We start from the raw sequence: 17575 nt of genomic DNA on the forward strand, positions 1-17575 counted from the left end.
ATGCAGACGACAGGGCCTTCCTTCACCCCATTATATGTGTGGTCTGTGCGGTGTGTGTGTGTGTGTGTGTTGTGTGTTGTGTGTGTGTGTGTGTGTGTGTGTGTGTGTGTGGTGTGTGTGTGTTGTGTGTGTGTGGTGTGTGTGTGTGGTGTGTGTGTGGTGTGTGTGTGGTGTGTGTGTGTGAGCATGTGTATGTGATGTGCATACAAGTGTGTCTGGTGTGGTATAATCAGAGTTAGGCCTGTCTGCTTAGGTTCTCCACCCTGGACCAACCACTGAGTCTGTCAGGCCCTCACACGCCCTCCAGCCCCTTGGAGAGACAGGCTAGGAGACCTCATTATTACCCTGTACAGAGTGGGAGTCACTGGACCAAGTCTCACAGCTGGGGTCTAACTAGGACTCCTTCTCAAATGGCACCCTAGTCCCTACTTAGGGAATAGGGTGGCACTATATAGGGAAGAACGGTGCCAATGTCAACAAATTCACAGCAGGGTGTCAGCACCTTAAGTTAACACCAAACTAAGGGTGATGACAGACTGTGGCTTCACAAGCCGGAATGTTTCTATGTTCTAGAATGAATACATATGTGTAAATAATGTTTTTATTCTAGAATGAATATATGTAAAATAACTTGTGGTCCCTCTACACTACAACCAATGGAACCAGCACCATCAGGACCATCAGCACCATCATAATATCAGCAGATTATAACATCAGCACCATCAGCACTATATACATCAGCACCATAATAACATCAGCACCATCAGCACCATAATAACATCAGCACCATCAGCACCAAGACCATCATACATCAGCACCATAATAACATCAGCACTCAGCACATATATCAGCACCATCAGCCATCAGACCACATAATATCAGCACCATAACAGCAGCACCATCAGCACATATAATAAACATCGCACATCAGCACTAATACCATCAGACATATATCCAGCACCATAAAACTCAGCACCATCAGCACCATAATAACATCAGCACCATGATATATCAGCACCATAATACATCAGCACCCCAGCACCAATCAGCACCATAATAGCATCAGCACATCAGCACATAATAACATCACACCAGCAACACCATTATACCATCAGCACCGTCAGTACATCAAACACCCATTAATAACATTCAGCACCAAATACCAGCGCACTGTCCTGCATGTAGAGCCAGTGAACCATGGAGATAATTAGTACTAGACAACAGAGCCTGTTCATTTTGGTCCACATTTGGTCTGTGTCTCACAGCACAGCAGGGCAACACCTCAGTGTTCATTAAGGGCACGATTCTGACCCGAGGCGAATTAAATCGTTATGGAGAGCACACCAAGCCGTAGCGGTTTGAACCGACGCATGGCGTAATACTTGGYGCCGTGGTTAGTGCAGGCAATAGAACAGGGTTTAGCCAACCATTGTACACTAATCTCTCTATTMTAATTCTATGTACACTAATCTTCCAACATTACCATGGGTTAAGTAACGGATGGTGGCAATTTTCAGAAAGGGTCAAACCACGGTTTTCTTTCTTTCGTGCTTAAAGGCTCTCTAAACTAGTTTTTTTTTAATGATTCTTAAATACTATCCTAACCCTGAATAATCTACAAGATCACAGAATATTTAAATCTACCAATTGGTGCTGAAACGGAGACGAAAATGCATATATTTAGATGGTTTTCTTTCTGAACACGTTCTCTCCATATATTTTATTGAGTYTATGGACAATAACTATAAGGTACAGCRTATTTAAAGGGATGGCTTAAGATAAATGGAATGAAAACCCTATTGAYTGAAAACTCCACGAGAAAATCTGTTRGCCAGCAAGTGGGAGGGTTTCAAGCAGTCGAATTACATTTATTCAGYGCACAAGGGAACCACGTCTGTAAAGCCCTTTACTCACCTTCATAAGGTAAGTCTGAATACCAASTACTGAGAAGTCCATAGGAAAGKCATGCATAAGAAAGGCRTAATTTCCTCAGTCTAAATCGGGCCCTAACTGCTGAGGATGAGTGATGTTGTTGACCTACCTGAGAACCAGCCTGGGACCAAACAAGGAGATGGATTGCATCACACATGAGACACCCCATCTGAGACTGACCCCCAGTTCTGGCAAGAGATGAAGACTTTTTGATGTGTTAGCATCATTATAMATTACAATGCTTACTACCGTTTAAAGGTGACCATCATATCCCAAGCACATGCCATAATAAAGATCAGACAGTTATCTGTAGTATGTCTAAGCTCTTGTCCATAACGATTTACATTTCCTCCTAAGATAGTAGAACTCTGTCCTGAACTGAGGGTTGACCACAGCGTAGGTTATGGGGTTACTGGCAGAGGTCATGCAGGCCACTGATACAGACAGGATCTCCAGATTCTGAGCTGTCCCCATCTGAAAGGCAGRAACATGTAAAACAATGTTTATGCTGTATTAGAATTGTATAACCTCCTATGGTAATCTCTGTTCAGAATAGTAGAATTATGTATTGAATAATTTAAAGATCAAAATGGATTTAGAATCTCAAGAGGTTCCAAATGTATTGCGTAATAAGCAGAGTTTGAATTACACCGTGGTATTTATTGGGTGCACGYGTGCACGTATTTCTTTATGGGCCTAATAGTATTGTAATGAAACGGGCARGGAAGCAGGTCTCGAAYCCTCAACCTTCTAGCCCGARGTCCAGCGCGCTATCGACTGYGCCCCAAAAGCATGCTCAAGGGGCASAGTCGATATCCGAGCTTATAAACCCAGGGTCGTTACAGTATAGATGTCATTTAACGGTAAAAATTGAATTATGCTACCTGTGCTTTCGTCCACTGCAAAATAATGCCAGCATCCAAACAGTGCATGTGCACTTCTGCTATTTGATGAATGGAAATACTGTTCCAAAACACCAACAAGTGTTCCTAACGACATTTTTCGATTGCCGTTGATTAGGCCTACATTAATTGATGCCTGAAACTGTGCCAGGAAAAACTGAATTTTACTAGATGTGCATTACCATGCACTTCAAAGATGCCTACCAACAACCAGTAATGTAGCCTAGTGTGGTAAAAAAAATAAAAATAGGTGGGTAAACTCCGATTGCTGGTCGCGGTGAACTGCTTTTACTTGCGTCGTTTACCCTCCAATACCATTCTTTCCTTACATTTCCTTACATTACATTTATGGCTGTGTTATTTGTCATTATTAAGCATTTAACAATACAATCAGAACAGTGAACTTAAACCCTGTAGGAAGCATGGATCTTGGGATATCTCTGGAAAGGCGTTGTAAGTATAGCTATGCCTATGTAACATATTATGTTTCGCCGTGAAAACCGTTGTCATGGGAACACAAACACAAAATAATGTAGGCCTATTCCCTTGCAAAATCGAATACTTCTAACTGAAAGAGTCAACTATATATACTGTAGGGATACTGTCATTAACTTGTAGCCTATACTTGTTGGGTGGATTGGATGCGCATTGGTGTCTAACTGTAAACTAGTTAATGAGCTGATCCAGGAAAGAAAACAATTATTGTTAGAAAATATGAAAGCTAAATAAATGGTCTACGGACAGCATGGAGAACAAATACCCGCGTGCACCTGAAAAACAAAGCAATGAGCTCTAAACAGCTGACTGACAAAAGCAACTATGATAAATCAGCAGATACATCTAATTCATTGGAATAAAGGCCATTTTTTATCAAGGATGCATGGCAAACAAATTGGTAAAGTATAAAGGAAAATCTATGCATTTTAGGGAGCTCAGCTGAGGCTGAAATTCAGCACTACTGAGTGGACAGCGCCTTTAAAGAATTTCTATCATTCATGGACAGGGAGATGGTTAGTGCAGCCATKTATAAATAAATGGTTTAAACCATGATAGAGAGGTGGGGGTGTTCTTTTCATTTGAAAGCTTTTATTTTTTTAAATAAAAGCTTCTCCTATTTCTATATCTTTTTTAAAGAAATAGGAGAATGGTTCAATTAGCATTATTTAGAGACCCCCTCCCCCCAGAGGTGGACTTTTGTTGCATGTAGGGGAGTTAATGTCTCATTCAGAGGAGCTGAGCTCCCCGCTGGCTCCCCCATAATTCGCACCCTGGTAAGAAGGCACAGCTCTACAGTCATGATGTTCCTCCATTTGATATTATGCAATTGATAGAAGCTATGGGTTGTATCTTTGATATAAAATATATATTTTAAAAAAACAGCATCTGATGAACAGTTCACTGACAATGACCATCAGAAACATAAGAAAACAACTTACCCTGAAATTCCTGTTTCTGTTGCAGAAGACGTTGGCCAGCATCATCACTATCAATGGCATCCAGAATATCAGAAAGGTGAGAATGATGTAACCAGAACGCTTCGCCAGTTTACTCTCCTTCTTTTTTTTGGCATGCTCTTTGTTGGCGAACGACGGCATCATACAGACGCCACCTTCAACCTCTAAGCATTGCTTCGCAGCTGGAGTTTCTGGAACGGGGATTGCTGCTACAGTCTCCTCAACCTTGGTAGGTAATGGAGAAATATCATCCGCTTTGACATCACGATCACTATTAGAATTGGGATGGAGTGAACGGACATCCTTGTCTTGTTCCAAGTCTACCAACTTGAGCACCTTGGAACTGGGGTTATCCACCTGTGGCATGAATGAAACGCATGGTAGTTTCACCTCAGTGGCGAGTAGCTTAGATTTGCTACCCAGAGTCTTGTTTTCTATCATGTTGTCCGAAGAGCCTTTCATGGCTCCTTGAGGGTTCTTTGTTGTCGTGTTCGTAAATCCAATTTCAGGGTCTTTTCTGGATAACTGTTTTTCAACAGGTAGTGCATGTTCTTGCTGAACAGTTTCCCCTTGCCTATTCTCTTTTTGGTCCGTTTCCCTTTTCTCCTCGATTTCAGTTTTCTCAGATTCCTCATGTTTTGTTTTCCCGTCTTTATCATCCTCTCCCTGAACTTTATTTTTTGCTTCTGTCATGATGTCCTGTTTGGGTGCTGAAAAAGATCCTTTATCAAATATTTTTCGACCGTGTGCTCTCACTATGATAAATATATGAGCATAGAAACCAATAATGACAGTGAAGCAGGTTGACCATAGCGGAAGTAATATATAGAGTCCAAAGGTGTCATAGGATAGTTGCACGTTTACCTCCCATCCCCTGCACCTAACATACACAGGTGAGTCCTTGACAAACGTCAAACAAAAGGCCGCAACGAGTACACCCACCATCCAGGTCAACGGGATCCACACCAGAATCCGTCTTCGGCGCTGGGTGATTTTGAAAGGGTGGGTGATCGCTTGATGTCTTTCCATGCTGATGCAGGCCAAGGTGAGCAACTGAATACAGCAGCTGAATGAGAAGGAGGCGACCTGGGTGTCACAGAGCAGTTCCTCCAGACCTCCTCCTACGGGTCCCTTCAGAACGATGGTGAAGAGAATGGGACAGTCAATACAACAACGGAGGATGTCGATAACGGCGAGGTTGACCAGGAGCGCGTTGTTCCACGTTCTAAGAGACTTTTGACGGTACACTGCCCATGTGACAAACACATTCGCTGCAATGCCGACAAATGAGGTGAAGAGTAATACTGCACAGTTTGCAACGGTAAATGAGATGTCAATGTACTCCTCCCAAACTGTGTCGTTCCCATATCCCCATGAAATAGGGATATATAGTTCCATCTTAAAAAGGTTCGAGTTCCATTTTAGAAAAACAGTTCCATCTCTCCATCCTTTTCAGAATAATTTATGAACAGGAGCCCACAGCTGCAACCTAAGCTTATTACCGGTATCTGCAACAACATCTACTCCATACCCAAAGCATAATGAAGCACATCCTTCATACCACGCCCTTAGTCACTGTCATTATGACAGGGTTGTATTCATTAGGGCATACCATAACAACATTTTGCAAAACATCGTGCAACGGAAAACGAAAATGAGGGTTCTTATTGGACAAGTTCAGGTAGTCCCTCGCTGTTTCAATCTGTTTTCTTATTTTTAGTGCCTGTTGAATATGACCTAGGTGACGCCCCGCTGTGTCCACTTGTGTTCATCGACACCCTGCATGGCTCACTGGTCTCCAGGGAATCCTCGCTGTGAGTCACATCTATTTGCACTTGGCTGTGTTGTATCCTCAGCGGGGATTATAGTGAGGGTGGTGGGTTTAATTGGATGTGTCTCTATGAAGTGTTTGAGAGCGACAGGTTGTATTTGAAGACATGCTTATTACAATGGCACTGCTGACCTATTGGTGATACTGACCCAACACTGCCTGTTAGCTGTTCTAAACACGTACACAAGAACCTAGGAATGGTTCACTACTGTGTATAGTAGAGACACGATGCAGGCTGAGCAAGAGGTGTCATCTATGTGTTTTTAGACCAATCGAAACAGCTATAGAAGTCTAAACCTGACCCTTTTATTATGAAAATACTCTAAGTTATTCATATGTTAGTGTTTTTACTAAAGAATTAACGTGCGTTAAATACATGTTTTATGATAGAAGACCGTTAGAGCCAGTTGGCTGTTAGACAGGAAGCATGAGCAACAGGTACCATCTATCTATTGTACTAGACTTTTAGACTGAGGACTGTACCTGACCCTACTATCATCAGTGGCCTATACTATACTATACTATACTATACTATACTATACTATACTATACTATACTATACTTACTCTATGGGGATACAGTCCATTTTTACATCTATCTTGACGTTTTTATCTTCATTTTCAAATCAAATCACATCAAACTTTGTCACACGCTCCGAATACAACAAGTGTAGACTTTACCGTGAAATGCTTACTTACAAGCCCTTAACCAACAGTGCAGTTCTAGAAGAGTTAAGAAAATATTTAACAAGCAGACTAAAGTAAAAAATAATACTAAAAAGTAACACAATAAGAATAACGATAACGAGGCTATATACAGGAGGTACCGGTACCGAGTCAGTGTGTGGGGGTAGAGGTTAGTTGAGGTAATTTGTACATGTAGGTAGGGGTGAAGTGACTATGCATAGATAATAAACAGTGACTATGCATAGATAATAAACAGTGACTATGCATAGATAATAAACAGTGACTATGCATAGATAATAAACAGTGACTATGCATAGATAATAAACAGTGATAAACAGTGACAATGTATAATACTTTCGTGTGTCTACTAAAGAATTGACATATAGTTACCTGCCTTTATTATGGAAGACTGTTACAGCCAGGTGGCTGACAGGTAGTATTCCTAAACCATCCAAAGAAATGAATGAAAGCCGAGCGTGTTATTTGATTACTACGTGACAATGTATAATCCTATTTGTAGAAAAGGATTAAGTGTGAAATACTCTTTGCTTGAACATTTCCCAGCTCATACAGGCTATGCCATATCTAAATCTGGGATTAGATCAAGCCAGTGTATTATCCTCTCTGTTCTTTGATCAAGATGACTTACTGACAATTGAAGTCACCCATTGTATATTAATAAAGACGCTGTGTTCTTCAGAGGCAGCTACAGAGAGGACAGCATGTTGGAATAACATCTCTCGTGGTTCAGTCCATTCACTCTTTTCCTACAGCAGTGTTTCTCAGTCCTGCTCCTGGTGATCCGAAGAGGTGCACATACACGTTTCTGCCATAGCACTACACRTCTGATTCAAATGATCAAAGCTTGATGACGAATTGATCATTTGAATCGTCTGCGTAGTGCTAGGGTAAAAACTAAAAACGTGCAACTTTTTGGGGTCGCCAGGACCAGGATTGAGAAAGCTGCTCTCAGAACAATGACCCGGAGACCAGGACCAGGATTGAGAAAAGCTGCTCTCAGAACAATGACCCGGAGACCAGGACCAGGATTGATAAAAGCTGCTCTCAGAACAATGACCCGGAGACTTACTTTGTTTGTCTATCCTGTTTATGTCGGCCAATGGGTTGTGTCTTCAAACTGAGTTGATCAGTGTGAACAAAAACACTTCATTTAACATATCACCCGCTACTGAAAACCTTTCCAGAAAAGTTTCTGTCTTGCCAAAGAAATGTACAAGAACAATCAATATTTGGTAGATTAGTTTTATTGGATAATTGAGATCACTTGCATAAAATTAAAAATACATTCTGAACAAAATTAATTAACCGTGTGTCTACCACACACTCCACACACACACACACACACACACACACACACACACACACACACACACACACACACACACACACACACACACACACACACACACACACACCCACAACAAACACACACACACACACGACAAAACAGAGTTGTGGAAAATAACAATTGTCATACTTGAGTAAAAGTATAGATACCTTAATAGAAAAGGACTAAAGTATAAGTGAAGTCGCCACTCTTGAGTAAAAGTCTAAAAGTATTTGGTTTTAAATATACTTAAGTATCAAAAGTAAATGTAATTGCTAAAATGTTCTTAAGTATCAAAAGTAGAAGTAAAAGTATTAATCATTTCAAATTCCTTATATTAAGCAAAGTAGGTGGCACAATTTTCTGTTTTTAAAATGTAAGGTAACCAGGGGCACACCCAACACTCGGACATTAATACAAAAGATGCATTTGTGTATAGTGACTCCGCCAGGCCAGAGGCAGTAGGGATGACCACATGTCTCTCTTGATAAGTGCGTGAATTTCACAATTTTCCTGTCCTGCTAAGCATTCAAAATGTAACGAGTATTTTGGGTTGTCAGGGAAAATGTATGGAGTAAAAAGTACAATATTTCTTTAGGAATGTAAGTAAGTAAAAGTTGTCAAAAATATAAATAGTAAGTACAGATACCCGCAAAAAGCTACTTATGTAGCACTTTAAAGTATTTTTTACCCAAGTACTTTACCCACTGCAAAACATAGCACAAAGAAATGTAGCGTGCCTGCTCTTGGTTGGTTTACGGTAATAAATACACTGTTAAATATCACACGCATCACACACACACTCACACAACGACACAAACATGCACACTACGAAAACAGAACAGCTTTGCATTACTCTAAATGGATCTCATAAATCCTTTTCAAAGACAAATTTGCACCCCCCGTTTTCTGTAATTTTAAAAAAAAATCTCTCATTGTTATACTTTAGAATCGTTGCGCCATTTCAGTTTTTGAATGTGCTGCAGACGAGGACTTGCTTGCTGGCTGTTAATTGATTGACACGGACTGGACTTATTTAGGATGAGGCTGTAGCTTCTTCTGTATCTCTGCAAACCCTAACTTCCACTTAGTCAAATTCTCCCTTATGTACACACCATTAATGTCAAATGGCACCTGGGTGAATATTCAGCTGAAGTGGAAGTTAGGTTTCACTGAGTGATGAGAGCTGTGATGGGGCTCGAATGGACCAGACCACTGTGATACTTCTAGCTCCCCGTTTCTGTTGTTTCAGTGAGGAGGGAGATAGGGGAGGAGAAGAGAGGAGGAGATGGAAAAAGATGGAGGAGGTGAAGAGGAGGAGATGGAGAAGATTGGAGGAGAAGAGGAGATGTGAGGAGAAGTGGGATGGAGATGGAGGAGGTTGGAGGAGAGATGGAGGAAGAAGATGGAGGAGAAATGAGGAGAGGAAGTGAGAGGAAGAGATTTAGGAGATGGAGGAGTTGGAGGAGAGATGGAGGAGATTGAAGAGGAGAATGGAATAGGATGGGAGAGGAGATGAAGGGAAGGAGAGGAAAGAGATTTAGGAGATGAGGAGATGGGAGGAGTTGGAGGAGAGATGGAGAGATGGAGGAGAGAGGATATGGAGGAGATGGATGAGAGGAGGAGTGAGATGGACGGAGAGTATGAGATGAAGGAGAGAGAGGAACGATGGAGATGAGAGGATAATGTGAGGAGGTGGATGGAGTGATGGTAGTGGGGTAGTATCTTGGAGGAGATGAACGGAAGAACATACGAGACATTTGAATCTTATCACCATCGGAGTGAGGCAGAATGTAGCGCAAAACTATAAAAGAGTTTTGATTATGTATCAATCTATGTGCGATACATCTCAGAGCTATGGGGGAGATATGGAGATGGATGAGATTAGAAGGAGATGGGAGGAGGATAATAAGTCATAGGTGATTAAATGTGTGAGGATGAATTATGTGGGATATTTTAAGATGATTTGGAATCTAGGATGAGAATTGGAGACCATGAGAGTTGGGGAAAGAGAAGAAGGACAGGGGGAGAAATGGAGAGAGGAGGAGATGGAGGAGAAAGAGGATGTGGAGAAAGAGAGGAGAATGGAGGAGAGGGAGATGGAGTAGGAGATGGGAGGGGGAGAAGAGGGAGATTGGAGATGAGGGAGAAGGAGAGAATTGGAGGGAGGCGTGGGGAGCAGGAGATGTGAGATAGGAGAAAATGGAGGAGGAAGAGGAGAAGGAAATAGGAGAATGGGGTAGGAGAGGAGATGGAGGAGAGAGGAGAGAGGAGATGGAGGAGAGAGGAGATGGAGGAGAGAGGAGATGGAGGAGAGAGGAGTCACAGAGGAAGCACCCTGCTGTGTGCACTGATTCCTTGTTTTTTTCTGCCCACCCTTCTGCCCACCGTGGTCCTCAGGGTCATGGAGTGCATGGGGACGGTGTCGGGGGCCGGGTCGTGGGGAATGTAACGCCCACAGGAGAGGACTTCCAGAGTGGCATTACGGAACTACAGGGAGTACGAACACAAGTTTTAGCAAACCACGTACAGAATGTGTGGTAAAGAATTATAAATCGATTTGTACAATCTTCAATACACAAGACAATCCACAAGACATCACCGGCTGCAAGTCTCTATGGATGAGTGTCAACTAATAAGGGCTAGATGTCATTTCGGATTGAGCAGACACATGCAGCGTTTACCATGAACGGCGTCTTCACGAACACCTGAAAAATTGCCGATATGGATTAAATCTAGGCCTAAATAACCAAAAGGTAAGTGTGTATTCTAATTGAATTAAAACCACAGGGAACTGACATATTGCAGTCCCCTTCGATAATCTACAGATTTAACTGATGTGTTCTCACTCTGCCTCTCCTCCAGTACACACACCTGCTTGTTGCTTAGGAAGTAGATGATGGGGTTGTAGACGGGACTGGTCTTGGCGAAGTACATAGGCATGGTAGCCACCAGCGGRGGGATGTGRAGCTCTGGGTCCACCACAACCACCACGGACAGGGCTGTGTAGGGCAGCCAGCAGACAAAGAAGGCCCCGATCATGGCCAGCACTATCCTTACCGCCCGCTCGTTGTCCTGCAGACAGGGGCGACCGCCCTGCAACTCCGTACTACGGTTTAGCTGGAGGAGGAGGAGGAAGAGGGGGARGAAGAAGAGGAAGATGATACCCCACGACCGACAGGATCTGTTTAAGCTTGCAGACACAGTACTCAGCATCTAAACCCCTCTGACAGTCTCCAGTTATAGTAACAGTCCCTGTTACAGTCCCTCTATCCCAACTGGAAGAGGCTTTTGTACACTTGGTATATGGACAGAAATGGACTTAAATGGTATGTCCCTCGGGGAGCTGAGTTTCTATATGTACCTGTCTCATGGAGGTGAGGACCTTGGCGTAACAGTAGATGATGATTGCGACAGGCAGGAGGAAGCAGAACAGCGTGTAAAGGATCAGGTAACTGTAGTTACTCCAGGACCTAGAGAGACATAACACATTATAAACCATGTTATAGGACATTATAAACAAGTCACAACACTATAAACCATGTTACAGGACATTATAAACAAGTTATAACACATTATAAACCATGTTATAGGACATTATAAACATGTCATAACACATTATAAACCATGTTATAGGACATTATAAACATGTCATAACACATTATAAACCATGTTATAGGACATTATAAACAAGTCACAACACTATAAACCATGTTACAGGACATCATAAAGGCTCATACATGCTCATTACAAGTTATAACACATTATACTGGCCTCTCCTCCCAGCCCAGAGAGCAGGAGGTCTGGACACCCTCGGGTCCGTAGGAGCTCCAGCCCAGCAGTGGGGGCACGGCCCAGAACAAACAGAACAGCCAGACCCCCAGGAGCCCCTGAAAGCTTCGACGCACGTTCATCTTGAAACCTGCCATGGGCTTACACACCACGTTGTAGCGCTCGTACGCCAGCAGTGTCAACGTGCACATAGACACCAGACCTGAGGGAGAGGAGACCGGGGGGGGGGGGGGGGGGGGGGGGGGGGGGGGGGGTGGAGTGTATTCATAAAGTGTCTGAGAGTATGAGTACTGATCTAGGATCAGATTCTGATCCTGTCCATGTAATGCTGTCCATTGTGATCTAAAAGGTAAAACTGATCTTAGATCATCAGGATATGAACCCTGGCTTCACAACCAGAAAACCACAGATCTGTATACCCCCCCAGGAAGCCAATTCAACACACTGAGTTAACTTGATTAAATTAGACTTGCATTTTCAAACACTTTCAGGCTACAACAACAAAACATTGGCTTTTATTAAAAGTTTGAGTTCAGGTCACATGATTCAAAGACATCCTATAAAAATAAAAAAAGTACTTTACCGAAATAGTTGACAGCAAATCCTTGAAAGATGCAGAACTCGTCGCCGAGAAAGAATGAACCATGATAGTTGGTAATGGTGACTATCGACGAACCGCACAAGGCTATCATCAAATCGGACACGGCTAAACTGAGGATGATCACATTCATTGGGTTGAGGAGAGTACGATTCTTCACCAACACCGTTATTACCAGAGTATTGTTAAAAACAGAGAAAATTGCATTGATGAACATAAGRTAGGAGAGGATGCTGTAGCCTGCCCGTGGAAAAATCGTGGGCGCCACAGTACTAGATTTGAAGCCCGGAGAAGTAGAGTTAAAAGTCGGGTCGAAGCTCCAAGGTGTGCCAGCGGCAGTGGTGCTGTCCATGGTGCTTAATATAAAACGCACGCTCTCCACCATACGACCAAGAAACTACAGAAAGGGTTCTTTGCGGTCTGCATCCCATCCCAATCAAAGCCCAAACGTCATAGCTTGATCTTATTATGTCTGATCCTGGTTAAATAGCTTCTGTATTCAGGATGTCTTAAAATGTTGGATTAATTATCTGTCATTGAGAACATGCTGCCCAACACCAACTTAAAAACCATTTGGGAAATTGCTCCCTAACATGATTTGTACGATTATATTGATTAATCTGATCAGGATTTATGGAGAGTTCCGTATTTAAAAAGGCGCAAAGTGTAGGCCCAGAGACAGCCCTGAGCTTAGGATATACCCTGCCTTTGTGTCAAAGTGAATTTTCAAAATTATTTTTTAGCCAMCTGGGTCAAGTCAATATACATTTACATTGAGAGACAAGAGGTTAGATAAAAGATATTTGCTTTCCTGACTTTTCTCTGGAGGCAAGGAAAGGGTGGATAACTGAAATCTAGCCCTATATGGCATACACAAAARTAGGCCTAAAAAAGAAAACAGGAACAAGGTTAGGCCGTTGCAATTTTTAATTCATAATCAAATCAAAAACACACTCACAAAGAAAAAAAATTACAAATTACAAGATGGATATTTATGTAAAATATACAAGCATTGGATAAAAGTTCTCTCAATGTGAGTTTTTCCAGCAAGACCACTTTTTCAACCATGAACAATCTATCTCAAAGAAGAGATAATAGATTTAGAATATACAGATAATAGAATAGATTTCTCAAACATTCTGACCGTATCATGACAAGAAACGGAAGTTATTTTCTTGTTAGTTTCCCCCACAAAACTAATACAACTATTTTCTGAACATTTCAGTGCAAAGTCAATGACTCCAACACAATTTTATATCTAGATATAGATTAAAAGCAAGTTTTTTTTTTTTAAGCAGAATGTTTATGAAAGCAAACAACAAAAATATAGCCAAGCAACTCAAATACAGCACAGAAATTACTGGCCACAATGATACAGACATTTGTCCATGAAATACAGAATATGACCTCTTTTCTATAAAAAAAATAGGAACATTCTGTTGTAAACTGACTGTTCTATCAGTTGTGTCTATCAATGTGGTTAGTACTTTAAAACTACTTAAGGACTATTAATAACGATAAAGCCTTTGTGCAAAGTATGATTTTAGGGTATCTACCTTATTACCAGGGTAAATAGAGCCTGTTCTAAAGCATGACAGATATATCTACAGTGCAGTTAGAGTGTGCAAAAGCTTAAGGCATTTCAGAGTGTGTCTTGAACATGTCAAAATGTCAAGATATTCAACTCATTAGTTTATATCGTGTCTTTCTCTGTTCTGATTGGTTGTAAGACCACCATTGGTTAAAAGTCCCTTATAACCAACTGTTCCTTTGTTTACACAAACAGGTAACTTCCGAAACCATGGAAACATGGGAGGAAATGGAGGGATACAAAGTATATTGAAAGCAGGTGCTACCACACAGGTGTGGTTCCAGAGTTAATGAATCAATTAACATCCCATCATGCTTAGGGTCATGTACAGTTGAAGTCGGAAGTTTACATACACTTAGGTTGGAGTCATTAAAAACTCGTTTTTCAACCACTCCACAAAATTACTGTTAACAAACTATAGTTTTGGCAAGTCGGTTAGGACATCTACTTTGTGCATGACACAAGTAATTTTTTCAAGAATTGTTTACAGACAGAATTATTTCACTTATAATTCACTATCACAATTCCAGTGGGTCAGAAGTTTACATACACTAAGTTGACTGTGCCTTTAAACAGCTTGGAAAATTCCAGAAAATTATGTCATGGCTTTAGAAGCTTCTGATAGGCTAATTGACATCATTTGGTGTACCTGTGGATGTATTTCAAGGCCCACCTTCAAACTCAGTGCCTCTTTGCTTGACATCATGGGAAAATCAAAAGAAATCGCCAAGACCCCAGAAAAAAAATTGTAGACTCCACAAGTCTGGTTCATCCTTGGGAGCAATTTCCAAATGCCTGAATTACCACGCTTCATCTGCACAAACAATAGTACGCAAGTATAAACACCATGGGAACACAGCCGTCATACCCTCAGGAAGGAGACATGTTCTGTTCTCTAGAGATGAACGTACTTTGGTGCGAAAAGTGCAAAACCCAGACACAACAGCAAAGGACCTTGTGAAGATGCTGGAGGAAACAGGTACAAAAGTATCTATATCCACAGTAAAACAGTCCTATATGGACATAACCTGAAAGGCCGCTCAGCAAAGAAGAAACCACTGCTCCAAAACCACCATAAAAAAAGCCAGACTACGGTTTGCAACTGCACATGGGGACAAAGATCGTACTTTTTGGAGAAAAGTCCTCGGTCTGATGAAACAAAAATAGAACTGTTTGGCCATAATGACCATCGTTATGTTGGGAGGAAAAAGGGGGGCTTGCAAGCCGAAGAACACCATCCCAAACGTGAAGCACGGGGTGGCAGCATCATGTTGTGGGGGTGCTTTGCTGCAGGAGGGACTGGTGCATTTCACAAAATAGATGGCCATGAGAGAGAAAATTGGGATATATTGAAGCAACATCCAAGACATCAGTCAAGGAGTTAAAGCTTGGTCGTAAATGGGTCTTCCAAATGGACAATACCCCAAGCATACTTCCAAAGTTGTGGCAAAATGGCTAAGGACAACAAAGTCAAGGTATTGGAGTGGCCATCACAAAGCCCTGACCTCAATCCCATAGAACATTTGTGTGCAGAACTGAAAAAATTGTGTGCGAGCAAGGAGGCCTACAAACCTGACTCAGTTATACCAGCTCTGTCAGGATGAATGGGCCAAAATTCACCCAACTTATTGTGGGAAGCTTGTGGAAGGCTACCCGAAACATTTGACCCAAGTAAACAATTTAAAGGCAATTCTACCAAATACTAATTGAGTGTATGTAAACTTCTGACCGACTGGGAATGTGATGAAAGAAATAAAAGCTGAAATAAATCATTCCTCTTACTATTATTCTGACATTTCACATTCTTAAAATAAAGTGGTGATCCTAACTGACCTAAGACAGGGAATTTTGTACGAGGATTAAATGTCAGGAATTGTGAAAAACTGAGTTTAAATGTATTTGGCTGAGGTGTATGTAAACTTCTGACTTCAACTGTATATTGTTTGGATGAAAGTTTGCAGATCTGAGTAAATCGTTATTTGGTTCCATACGTTTGCTTAGTACGCTATACCAAACACGACACAATACGTTGCTTAGTACGCTATACCAAACACGACACAATACGTTTGCTTGAATGTTCTTGACACACATACAACACATGTGTCAAGAACATTCAAGCAAACGTATTGTGTCGTGTTTGGTTATAGCGTACTAAGCAAACGTATTGTGTCGTGTTGGGTTTTTTTATAGCGTACTAAGCAAACGTATTGTGTCGTGTTTGGTATAGCGTACTAAGCAAACGTATTGTGTCGTGTTTGGTATAGCGTACTAAGCAAACGTACCGCTAGTTTTCAACCTAAAACAGAAACATTGCAGAAATATTTAAGAGTTCACCACTTACTGTTTTTAATTCAAAATACACATATAATAGTGAGATTATAAAAGCAGTCATTATTGAAGTTACTGACAGCGTAAGGTCAACATGAGATGAAGTCAGTGGAAAATAGAGACAGTAAGTCCAAGTCAGCAGAGTCCCGTACACCATCTTCTACCCTTTACACCCTATTCAGCWGGCTTGTTTACATATATACTATAGTTGAAGGAACTGTACTGAGAATGACAGTATGTTTCAGGTCAGCATGATAGAGTGAAACAGGTATTTGAGAGCTCTGTGTCCAGAGCAGGTCAAGGCAGAGTGTCACAATGAACCCCTTCCCCCTCCCCTTCTCTAGTCAGATCAGGTCTTGGACGGAGTGAAACCCGTCACCCTAGCCTCTCTAGTCTGAGTCAAGCCCAGGCGGGGTGTCACACTGAACCCCCCCTTTCTACTCTTCAGTTGTGGTTCTGTTGGGGTATGAAGGGCATCTTCAGGGCCCCGGCGCTGGTCTGCTCGGGCCAGAAGGGTGACTCGTGTTGCAGGGGCGTACGACGGGGGAAGAAGGTGTGATGGAAGTCATAGTTGAGCAGACAGCTGAGGGACGCCATGTAGATGTCTGCGAAACGAGACAGGCGACGGGAGAAGTAGGTGGGGTTGTGGTACGTCCGGAACAGACTCCCAAACTGGCCGTTGAAGATGTCCTTTGTCTGCGATCTGTTGTATGAAGAAAGATGTACAATATTGTTAGTGCTTGTTTTGCATGTTAAAAGAGAAATATCTGTAAAAAGAGAGAAAGTTTAAACACTCTAATGATCCTCTCAAACATTTAATAGGGACAGCCACCTATAGGGAACTATGGGTAAGACTTTATTTGAAGGGAAGCTACATAAAGRAACTCAGAAAACATTCATTACCCAGACATAAAACCTTCCTATAGGAAATGATTGTGTACTGCTTATGAGTGTCGGTTGTGAAGTCCTTATGTACTATAGGTGCCCTTCAAAGGAAAGTGTTGACAACATATCTTAACAAAAATGGAACAGAGGAAGAGGTATCGGAGAAGGAGAAAAGAGATTAAAGGAGAAAGAGGATATTGGTAATGCTTACAATAACTGAGACATACA

General features: G+C 41.7%; 1 protein-coding gene and 1 pseudogene across 1 annotated transcript; both read right to left on the bottom strand.

Moving 5' to 3' along the window:
• Positions 1-10475: 10475 nt before the first annotated feature.
• Positions 10476-12895, bottom strand: parietopsin. The gene is made up of 5 exons (XM_024137759.2): positions 12529-12895; positions 11928-12147; positions 11518-11626; positions 11028-11273; positions 10476-10643 (listed from the first exon to the last, which is right to left on the bottom strand). Exons 1-5 carry the CDS (start codon positions 12893-12895, stop codon positions 10476-10478), a joined length of 1110 nt encoding a protein of 369 aa, XP_023993527.2.
• Positions 12896-16455: 3560 nt separating this feature from the next.
• The window catches only part of LOC112070344 (5'-nucleotidase domain-containing protein 3-like), a 53361-nt pseudogene continuing 52241 nt past the window's right edge, over positions 16456-17575 (bottom strand).

This window comes from Salvelinus sp. IW2-2015, unplaced genomic scaffold (assembly GCF_002910315.2).
Source record: "Salvelinus sp. IW2-2015 unplaced genomic scaffold, ASM291031v2 Un_scaffold1298, whole genome shotgun sequence".
Taxonomy (NCBI): Eukaryota; Metazoa; Chordata; class Actinopteri; order Salmoniformes; family Salmonidae; genus Salvelinus; species Salvelinus sp. IW2-2015.